The sequence below is a fragment of the Haliotis rubra genome, unplaced genomic scaffold (genome assembly GCF_003918875.1).
Source record: "Haliotis rubra isolate DU_JTF1 unplaced genomic scaffold, ASM391887v1 Scf411, whole genome shotgun sequence".
NCBI lineage: Eukaryota > Metazoa > Mollusca > Gastropoda > Lepetellida > Haliotidae > Haliotis > Haliotis rubra.
The window spans coordinates 586,922-599,203 of record NW_025767093.1 but is presented as its reverse complement, the minus strand read 5'-3'; the positions used below and the strand labels follow the sequence as shown (position 1 = coordinate 599,203).

Here is a 12,282-nt window from a genome sequence, read left to right as displayed (position 1 = left end):
TGCATCCTACCGGGTACATTTTCTTAGGCAACTAAATTGAACACAATGATTACTACTCCCTTGTCGCACTCACGACATCAAGGAAGTTATTGTCCATAAACTTTGTTCTATATGGTATAAACTAAGAGTGAGTGGGTGAGTATGGTTTTATGCCGCTTTTAGCAATATTCCAGCAATATCGCGGCAGGGGACACTAGAAATAGGCTTCACACCATGTACCCATGTGGGGAATTGAACCAGAGTCTTCAGCGTGACGAGTGAATGCTTTAACCACTAGGCTACCCCACCGCCCCCGTATTAACTGCACCGAATACAGTAGGAGGTAAATCAGATACATATCATGAATATTGCGCAACCACATGTCAGCAGTTGATATATTATTCATTATATTGAGTGAAACAATAACAAAATTACTTTGACAGGTTTCGACCTTGTCAGTTTTACTTTCTAATAACCATCACAATGGCCACATTACTGTCATATGAATATAACAGTGTTGACTATTATCCTGCAACGTCTGAATATTTCACGTTGATGAATGACGAATAACACCCAAAATCAAGTGAAAACACTCCATTTTAAAACATTCACAAATATTAGATTGTGGTGATCATGAATAACAAACAGAATGCATGAAAGAACCATAACTCCCCCTAGTATGAATCTACACCTGTGTATATGATATCATTAGCTTAATGCTCAGTTAATGAATTTATAGCAGGCATTATTAGTGGTAACACCACTCTGACGATCTGACATTTTTACTGTCTGGGGTAATTAATCAACCTTATAAATTCCAGTCTGATGTGGGAAATGTGTTATGCAACATGTGCGGAAGGGTAGCAAGAGGAATTATCAGCTGAGTCACACAATAGATAGCAGGATCAATCAATAATACATTGATTGGTTCATCACTGTGATCAGCAAGAGTAAATCTGTCAGCAGTTAGTGTTTATGTTTGTACCGGTAGATTTACTAATGTACACGGAAGAAATCCAAATCAAGTGCCTGTGTAAAAACTATGTCCTTTCTTCCACAGATTAACCAATAATACATTGATTGACTGCTCACTGCTATCTAAGTGATTTTTTAAAAGAACTGTGGACATCATGAAAATAGTTGTCAAATGTGATATATCTTGTCTGACCAATACAACATTACACGAATGTGAAAAATCTCAAACAAAGTTATGTGATCAGTTCAAATCTACCACAAGTTATAAAATTCTTAAGGGTTATACACCTTCTACAACATTATTGACATGGAACACATTTCTTTGCAAGCTGCAGATAGACATGACAGATGTCATATTGTTCCATGTTGTGGATATTGGATACATTCCTTGAACAAGGTAAATGTCTGATTTATAATATTCATATAACTTTTGTTTGTTATATTTCATGATATTAACATTTTGTTTTTCATTTGTGATAGCACTGAACAGAACCACGCCACTTTATGTACACCATCATTGGGAAATTCATCAATTGAGTGAGTGAGTGAGTGAGTATGGTTTTACACCGCTTTTAGCAATATTCCAGCAATATCACGGCAGGGGACACCAGAAATGGGTTTCACATATTGTACCCATGTGGGGAATCGAACCCAGGTCTTTAGCTTGACGAGCCAACGCTTTAACCACTAGGCTACCCGTCCGCCCCTCATCAATTGAGAGACAGACAGAGGTACAGATAAGCTGCGTATCTGCGTAAATTATGCAAATATTTATGTGAAAACCCAATTCCTATTAAGTCTATTGCGTACAAGTACCCTTGAATTTTTGTAACTTCATCTTACATGTGTACACACAAAATGTCAAATCTTAGCTTGCCTACCGGTGGATAGATAAAATAACTGAGGTATATTGAGAGGTTCTATTTCAGGACATGAACTTAGCACCTTGCAGTCTTTCTTACTGTTTCTCATATAACAGATCAAATATAAATATTTGGCTACTCAAACTTTACTCAAAGGAAAATAAGGATGGATACCCAATTGTGATGAACACATGTGAGTACATAACTCAACGACTCAAAAACGTATCTGTAGCTCTGGACAGACAACACTTAGTCCTTTGTAGGAGTGTAAGTGTGAAATATGGTTCTCTCAGCCACACTGGCTACATAAAAAACATACATTGACTTCTGTTTTCTTTCATTTCAACTTTGTAAGTCACTGGGAGACTTAATAAAACTTCAAAATGTTTGAAATTGTAATCATCATAAACTGGGCGTACATATCTTGCAGCCAGTTTGAAAGGTAACTGAAATATTAAAGGGTCACAAAGATGAGTACATTTCGAAAATATTTCCAAGATAGAACTGTGCTTCATCTTTGTTGATATGTATAAGGATATGCCATCATACAAGCAACTGTGCTTCAGAGGTTGCCCAAGCCAAGAATTCTGGGATATCAGGGTACCCACAGGAGTGAGTGAGTGAGTGAGTATGGTTTTATGCCACATTCCAGCAGGGAACACCAGAAATGGGCTTCACATGTTTGGAATCGAACCCAGGTCTTCAGCGTGATGAGCGAATGCTTTAACCACCAGGCCACCCTACCACCCATACCACAGGAAAAAACAACAACAAAAACAACAGCTAGTCCTGAGAATTGCTGCAGATGAGTGCCACTTTAGGTGACACACAAGAACAATTTTCTGTCAGAGATCAGTCAGTGGAGGAAAGAATTATTTTACAAAGACATTGGAACTATACATGCCAATATGTGGTTGACAATAGTTACCACAGTTACATATCCTTTCTTCACTGCTGTGGTTGCTGTCAACAGAGCTGCTGATAAAGCTGTGTACTGGAAATATACTGTAATTCCATACATTGTGATACAGGTATCTGTATTACGATACGTGTTGGGATATACTGGGAGGGGAAGTGTTTCACAGCAAGTGACACTGATTGTCAGATCCTCTTTCTACACACTAAAGCCCCACTGGGCAGCTGGGGATTCTTTCCTTCTATATATACAGTTTATAGTATGTAAAGTTTGCTATTTTGTTAATGAATTACGAAGGAAAACATCAGTTGAAAAAGTCTATAGATTTTAACTTAAACTAAAGAGATGATCACGGAAATTTTTAACCTAATATTACGGTACTGGGAAAAAATATTGCAATATGTATGACTTGAAAAGCTTACTGCAATATACTGGTTGACAGTCCTATTTGGACCCGTGAAGGTCTGGGTTAGAATGAACCTTCAGTAACCCATGCTTGTTGTAAGAGGTGACTAACGTGATCGGGTGATCGGCTTGCTGACTTGGTTGACACATGTCATCGGTTCCCAATTGCGCAGATCGAAGCTCATGCTGTTGATCACTGGATTGTCTGGTCCAGACTGGATTATTTACAGACCGCCGCCATATAGCTGGAATATTGCTGAATAAACCTAAACTCACTCCCTCAGTCCTATCTGCTGACATTTAGATATACTAAGAGCTAAGAATGGCCTAACACAGAACTATTAGATTGCAATATCAGATTAGAAGTGAAAGTCTCAAACTGAAAGCCCCGACTTGCTGTGTTCAACATAAAGCAGCAAACTGAAGGGGTACTTGTCAGCTGTTTAAAGGCAGGGAAAAAGAAAACCCTTTAATTGTGAATAATGGGAAAAATACCATCTAGGTGATCTAAACATATCAGTTTACAATATCTCGCAATGAAATCAATGAATCCCCTTGCATTTAGAGGTCAAATGCTTGTAACCATTGTCTACAAAGATCTGGGAAGTTAATACCAAGCAGGTAACTCATTAAGTGACATAAGATTGCTCATATCAATGTATATCTCAAATACTAGACAATTTCTTTATGTGATAACCAACTGATTATTTTGTGTTCTAGACAGTAAGGCAATGGTTGGTAGGAGGAAAAATAAATAAAGAATGTCATTTAGTTTTTGGATTATGAATATCAAGTTAACACGTTTGTTGCTTGTTCTGCAGCCCTGGGATGGTGTCAACATCATTACATCTGAGCTAACCAAAAACAAATTACCTAACCGATAAAATATTACAGTTGAATTTGACAAGAGACCAGAATGGCAAATCAGTTCATTTTCTTGGATATCAATTGATTGTCATACAAATTGTGGTTAACATTTTCAATTTCAATGAAAAAACTAACAATGTCAGAAGAAATAAGTAGAAATCATGAAACTGCTGTAAAGCCAGTTGTGTAACATGAGAGTGTTCACTGGCTATCAATATACTCAACACCTCACACATGCTAAACACATCGCAGATATGGGCTAATGGAAGATAATGAAAGATAAACAGCATATATGGTGCAAACAATGGAGTTATCTAACAGTAGAACACTGAGTGACTGATGGACATGACAACAGCATCCCATGCTGGGCTGTGTCACTGCAACAGCCACTCATCTCCAACCACTACAAGTCATTTTTCTGTGTTTGTTTCAGGTTTAATCAGGATAAAAATTGATCAAACTACTAACACTGAATTTTTGTAGAACTGAGCTAACGTGCTTCTTTGGGTCCAATGGCCATATTACTGTCAACTGACATATATCAAGACTTGACTGTTAGCCTGCTAAGCTTGGATATATTCCATTTTGCAAACCATTATTTGGTATAGCACATAAATTCAACCAAAAAAAACTCTTTCTTCTTTTGGAAAAAAGAATATGGGTATATTCGATTCCAGAAAACTGAATTCATGAAGGAATATGGTTTGATTCACCAACATTGTGAGTGAATCATAGCAGCCATAGAGGGAGTGAGTGAGTGAGTATGGTTTTACACTGCTTTTAGTTTTACAAATATTCCAGCAATAACATGGCGGGGGACACCAGACATGGGCTTGACACACAGCAGCCCTAGAAAGCAGCGATGGTTCTGTAATCCCAGGGCCTCTCATTTCAAATTTAACCATTATATACATAGTATGATGTGAACCCATTTACCCAGGTACACTTAATTTCCAACATTGTTTCCTGTGTCCTTAATTTCGCTCACACGCTTTACATTCTGGGCAACTATCAATGTTTGTTATTGTTAATCTCTAAGCTCCACAATATTCCAGCTATGTGACACCAGCTTGTAAGTAAGCGAGTCTGGACCAGATCATTACTTTCCATGGAGAAGGTGTGACTGTCGCCATGTTGAGGATGTGGAATTTTACCGATTGGGGTTGTTTGACATATTTTTACACTAAGTAAATGGACCTCAGGGAGGTAACTCCGAACTGTCAACTTCCTTCAACAGAAGCGAACTACTGTGCATTATTATATTGTGGTACATTTTGGAGATATTTGGTATTAATAACTCAAGATGTTATCAAAGCTGATTTTTGAAATCACCCAATATACCAACCCATAGGAAATAACTAGATATGTAACCATGGTAACATTGAATTAAAGAAATGAGATATATGGCAATATCTGTAATAGCCTACCTAGATTACAACAAACATTTACATTATGTAATAACATCACAAGGTTGGATTTAAAGAGGCATACTTCTACATGAGTGCTTCAGGCACCAGGAATCTCTCACTGTCCACTCCCCCACTGTAACCCGTGAATATTCCCACATTTTAAGTGCTGCATCCCTACTATTACAAGAAAAGTCAAACCATGTCTAACATCAAAACACAGAGTTGTCTCCAAATCTGGATATGTTCAACTTAAAACTGATACTTCTGAAAGGTTTATTTTCAAAACCAGCCAAGGATCCAACAACATCCAGCTGATGTTTGCAGAATTCAGTTAGCTTGAATATGAGCCCCAAGATGATGATATTGATGTGTCCGACTTATATTGTATTGCCGATGACGATGCACAGGTGGAACAGTGAGGTTTTCTACTGCTACGAACACAGGTCACTCCTCACCATTATCAAGGTCATATAGGCCATCGAAACGTTTTGTTTTCTACTAAATCTAGTTTAAACTTGATTCCTTGTGATAACTTCAACCCTTACTTGAGTGTAATGCAATTGAAAATCTATTTGAAGAAAACCTGTGATCTATTTGATATTAACACTGAATTGATGGAAAATGGTCACAGCAATTGCAATTAAAGTCAAATATGTTGGTCGCCCAAAGCCATGTAGTGGGTTGCAAAACCTAAATACAACCTTCCCTTCTGATACATTGCCCTGAAGCCAATCATGCAGGTCTTTGAACATCAGCTTCACACAAATTCACTTTCCATGTGTGTAATTGAATAAGACAACCTTTAAGCATGTTAAGAACTCATTGATTTGCCAATACCTGTCGTACTTTAAATTTTAACAAGCAAGCTTACTTTTGCCCTGGTTGAATACTGCTATCTTATGCTGACATTACTGTAGGTCTGCTCCAGGCTCCTGTAATGTTACCTCACAATGGCAGTGATCCAAATAAACACAATTAAGTTAGAGCATCATAGACATAGCGTTAAAGTTAAAGATTTAGGGAGCTGCTAATTTCTGAAACAGACGCAGTACTTCAAGGACCTTTCATGCTTTCGAATACATATAACGTTTGTGAATAAAAAAAAACGACTAATATTTTGGTTGAGATATCACAAACTGAAATGATTTCATGTGTATGATATCAACTTTCATTCATAGTATTTTCTACATTTTACGTTAGGGAAAATACAATTATTTTTCTAATATATTCATTCCAATATCTCAACACTGAGTAAAACACAAGAGGATAAACATTTTTGTTTTATCATAACCTGAAAAAACAAGTAAAATTTACATACACCATTGATGATTCAACCATGTCAATGTTTGAAAGGCATCATAATCAGAGTTGTCTCCCTTTGACAGCAACACCAAAGTTACAGGACTTTCCCCCAGTGTTAGTTTTCACGTCAGATTAGATGATGTGCCGTTCAAGATTATGACAACCAAGTGAATATCTTTTGCATGTATAACTGCACTTGCATTCAGCAGTGTGGGTAAAGAGCAATGGCACTATAAGAAGCAGTTCTGAAAGAATGTCACTGAAACACTGATCTTTCTTATCTAGAGAACACAATCAGGACAAAGGACACAAACGTAGACCAATGAGTTTCAATGATATCCCTACTTATTATCATGATGATGTTTACAGTTTCAGTTCACCTGGTCCTGACGACTGAGATTCAGTCAACTCTGCGTACACTTCTCAGAACATGTTGGAATACTCACTAATAAATCTAAAAACTAGATGCAAACTAAATACAACTGAGAGTTAGGAAAAACAGACAAAGTTAACTATCTGATAACTAAGTGCAAACATGGTATCTCTAAAGGCCTGATTATAAACAACCCAAGAGCTATCTACATGATCGTGATATCTAGTAGAACATAAGTGTTATTGATGAGAATGATGGCTGAATTAGGTGTGACAGTCCCTGAAGGAATCCTATTTCTTGTATGTCCACTGGCAGGTGATATAAACATAATAAACAGTTATCATCTAGCAAATAGAAGAAATTAGTTTTTGAATCATTGGTCAAAATGTACAACATTCATAAATGTATTTTTTATCACTGAAGGGGAATCATTTGAATCAAATCAGCATACTTATATTATTATAAGATTGATAATATGAAAATGATTGACTAAGATTTATTCTGAAAGGCACAAGTAATGATATCTGTTTCATTGGAAACTTAAAATTATTCTTACCCTTTTTTTGAAAAAAAAGGAAAATACAAAGAATCAAAACCAACATGCATGTATATCATTTTACAATCAGGATATAATAAGCACAACTTCTTTTCACTTCGTTTCAATTATATCAAGACAACTTGCTGCTTGGCAAGGTCTGATGTAAATATTTCCATGAAAACACAAAGAATGTGATTCCTTTAGGGCCTCTCACTGGTTGCTACCACACAATATTTAGTGAGTGAGTGAGTAAGTTTAGTTTTGCGCCACACTCAGCAATATTCCAGCTATATGACGGCGGTCTGTAAATAATCAAGTCTGGACCAGACAATCCAGTGATCAACAGCATGAGCATCGATATGCGCACCAAACACGATGACATCTGTCGACCAAGTCAGCGAGCCTGACTACCAGATCCCGTTAGTCACCTCTAATGACAAGCATGGGTTACTGAGGGCCAATATTCTAACCCGGACTTCACGGGTTCACAATATTAAGACCTTAATAAACATGATGTGGCTCTGATTAAGGTCACCACTTTTTGTTGTGGGAGTCACAGTTCCAAACATAGATAATCATGAAAAATATGAGAACCACATTAAGATTTTTATTAGACCCTAACGATGGATAACAAAATACATATGAGAAATAATCATGACAAAAACATGGATGAAAAAACATTAGCTGAAAGATCAAATCTCATCCAAAACAAATTACTGCACAATTATCACTGATACACTTAACCCATAAACTCAATTTCCATGTATCTGGTCTAGCAGGGTGATGGGTGGTGCTGACCCAAGAGGGTGTGTCAAATACCTATGGTTCTGATTACTGTGACTTGACACAAGGAATCAGGATTTGGGTCAGTAGGTAAGTAGCTGTAGGTGGTCGTCTTGTAGAACACTGGGTAAATATTAACTATGTCATGAGGCCAGGGGTCCTATTAAATACTACGGCTGGACACAAGTGGCCCTGTATTTGACATGATTCGAACACATTTATCTGTGAATGGTTGAGACCCATGTTGATAATACCTATTGTGTTAGTGATTTGGGTTTAATGCCACTTTCAACAGTATTCCAGTTAGACCATCCTACTATGCATGGAAGGCCTATTGTGTTAGTGATTTGGGTTTAATGCCACTTTCAACAGTATTCCAGTTAGACCATCCTACTATGCATGGACTGACTGACTGAGTTTAGTTTTACGCCGCTTTTAGCAATATTCCAGCAATATCACGGCGGGGGACACCAGAAATGGGCTTAACATCGATGTGCCCATGTGGGAATCCGAACCCGGGTCTGACCACCGATCCCGTTAGTAAGCCTCTTACGACAAGATAGCGCTTTTAACCACATAGGCTACCCCACCGCCCCCTACTATGCATGGAAGGCCTGATGGGAAGCTTTAACAAACATTCACAAACCAAAGAGCACAGGTAACAACAAACCCGGAAACACAATCGGTGCAAAATGGGAGTTGAACCTATGATCATAGGTTATCACTGTGCACATGTTCCATTACATACACACTACATATTCATGTACTAAGACATGATATGTACCAAGTTCCACGACCACTATTGACAATCGAAGTGTGTTTCTGTATATTAATGTGGCACTTACTACCCAGCTTTCAAACGAGGGGGAAAGGAGTAATTCATATGAAATGAACAATATAGCACTATGAGTATGACCCAGTTTGGTTCTGAGTTGTTCCAAATCCTCGTAATGCACTATTGAGCACCTGGTAAACAACTGTAACCACTATGGGTGATCCTGCTGGTCGGTGATTTGTAGCCTTAGATGTTTACAAAACATACTGCAGTGACAACACTTTCAATATAGAATCTCTAGTACATACCTGTCATCCTTGATCTCGTCTGCTGGCTGCGACATGCCACTAACTGCTGCAGCAAGGGGACTCAGAAGTGCCTGTGGTCCCGACGAATCATTTCCCACATCCCTCATTAGTTCCTTATTCGAATCATGGTCATTCGTTAAGGAAATGGACCCTGGCCGTGATATAGCGTTAACGTCCTGTCCATGCGTCACTTGCTGGGGTCCCCCCTGGCCACTATCGGGGACCTGAGAATGTACACTGTCAGGTTGATTATCAGGATTAGAAGCGTGGTTCTGCTGAGAAGCACTGACATTAATACTGTGAGTTCCAGTCTGATTTACCTGTCCATAATGTTGCTGAGCCAGTGGATTCTGGGAAACTTGGCCCTGCGACTTCTGATCAATGGACATTGATGTCATCGCGGGAAAGTTCTGGCTTTGAGGTGTGTGAGGGTCTATTGATTGCGGCGGCAAAACACCCGGACCAATATGGTTTTGGGGTAACTGCATGCCACCTTGTCCTGCACCCACATTCCCTGCCTGGGCATGCACATTTACACTCTGCCCCTTGCTCTGATGCACATGCATTGAGGGTTGTATGTTTGTAGCCATTACTGTTTGTGGTATGCTTGGTGCTGTACTGGTTTGAGCTTGGGGCACTTGCTGTATATTTGGGTGTGAAGCGACGGGTATGTGCATGGGCTGTTGCATTTGAGGATTTCCTGGTTGGATTGTTGTACCTATCTGCTGTCCAGCATTTATGGTCTGACTCTGATTTTGTATCATTGTATCAACACCAGAAGTTTTTCGTTGTGGTGGAATAGCGGTTACTGGCATAGCAGGAGCTTGACTAGCTTGGGGGGCAGGATGGATTGGTTTAAATGTTTCACCTGGATTTGGAGAAAAACTAGCAGATCTAGCATCAGAAAGATGCTGTACAGTTCCCAAGGCACCAGCAGCGAGGGGGTTCCTTGAAGGATCATCCACCCCATGCACATAATGCATGGAACTATTAGCACTATTTGTACCAGAATGAACGTGTATTTCATCGGCATGTTTTACCTCTGACTTTTCCGGAGCTGGCTGTGTGTCTAAAAAGTCATGACACAACCATCTACCACGACGAAAAGGCTCTTTAGTTTCTATTTTGACTACCCTGAACCTAGACTGGGCATCTGCTGGTTTGAAAATCTCTTCTGGAGTAAGCACAGCATCCTGTTCTATGTCAGTGGCTTTGGAGCTGTCAAGTATTTCTGAGCTGAAGTCTTCCGTATGACTCTCGTCCAGATCATCCATACTATCCATGTCTCCATCGGCGTCATTTTGTAACTCACCGCTTCCACCACGTGTAGGTTTAGTGACACTTGTTATTTTGAACGTGCTCTTTTTCTTTGGCAAACTGGGATCGTCACAAACCCTTGTGTCAGCCATTTTGCTCGGACTCGTGAGTCTAGCAGCAAACACGTACAATCAAAACAGGGGCTCTCTTGAGCGACATGGTTCAATCAGGCACACATAGTCAACTCCGTAAGAGTCATATACTACTTCCCGAGGCATACATTACATTTTGATTCCAAAAATGCCTTTCAAAACAATGCAATTCACAAAACAAGTTAGCTTATACCTAAATACCACTGTCAGTCTGCGATAATGGCGGACATTACAGGCATTGCATGACGGGAAGGAAACGACGTCATGACCCACTCACAGTGACCCCACGAGGTCACTTGTCTCATGACCTCCCACCTTCTATGAAGTCATCGGACGAAATGCACTGCCGTTAAACGTAAATTTACATTCACCACGGTTATGAAATAAAGCCATCCAAGCAATATTAATCATAACACGAAACTAAATTCACTCAATTGATGTAACAAAGAACAGCGTACATGATGTTAGTGCACGAGTTCATTCATAAAAAGCATTAATACAACAAACACTCCAAATATTGTACGTTATTAGTGAACATCTGTCGGAGATTGAATATTTACCAACGGACTACATACGTGTGTGTTCATTCACGTTTTGTAAAAGCTAAAACTATTTTCCTCTTTATACGATTTTAAACGGTAACTCTGATAAAAATGGGACAGGGTGCCATATATAATCTTTGAGCTCATGAATCTATCGGAGCGTGCACAAAAACCAGACGAACCAAGTCGAAAAGGAAACGCCATTCATGGAAAAGGGTGGGGGCTCAATATGAAAATAATTAAAATTTGTTTCAAAAACATTTTATTGAATGAATTTCCTATTAGCCACTCTTGATCTTTGTTGTCAAAACATGTGCGAGTTAGCTTTCTCTGCATTATGCAATGGCGCGCCTAAAGCCATTAAGTTCTGTGTTTAATCACCGGAAAGTCTCCGACCATTGTGTGGATCGACTGTCTCGGATAACACGTGGTAAATATTCATAATTATGTTCGCAGACAGTTATTTTTTCGCCACTGGTTTAGATAATTGCAGTGATAAATAAACGTAATTTTTTGCAACATTGAGTTTACTGTTTTGTTTGTTTGTTTGTAGTGGAACGGTATTTCATTTTTTGACGGCGGATCATGCTATCTGTGGACATTCAATCAGCGAGCCTGATCATCCGAACCCCTTAGTTACCTCTCTCGACAAGCGTCTGTTGCTGAAAAACAACTCTTCACTCTGATTTCCACTGGGGTAGTATTACATAAAAACAATGTATCGTACTTTCATACAAAAAAAGTACCGCTAAAATTGTATTATTATTTTTATAACTGATCAGATTAACGCCACGGCCGTTTTCACCGTACCTAATGTCAGTCATACAGATCCTGAAAT

General features: G+C 38.9%; 1 protein-coding gene across 2 annotated transcripts in view; it reads right to left on the bottom strand.

Moving 5' to 3' along the window:
• The window catches only part of LOC124288072 (TSC22 domain family protein 1-like), a 74,804-nt gene extending 63,649 nt beyond the window's left edge, over positions 1 to 11,155 (bottom strand). For both annotated transcript variants that reach the window (XM_046724638.1, XM_046724639.1), the window contains exon 1: positions 9,494 to 11,155. In XM_046724638.1, the coding sequence (XP_046580594.1) occupies positions 9,494 to 10,902 (1,409 nt within the window). In that variant the 5' untranslated portion in view covers positions 10,903 to 11,155. The remainder of the gene's footprint in view (positions 1 to 9,493) is intronic.
• Positions 11,156 to 12,282: the final 1,127 nt, after the last annotated feature.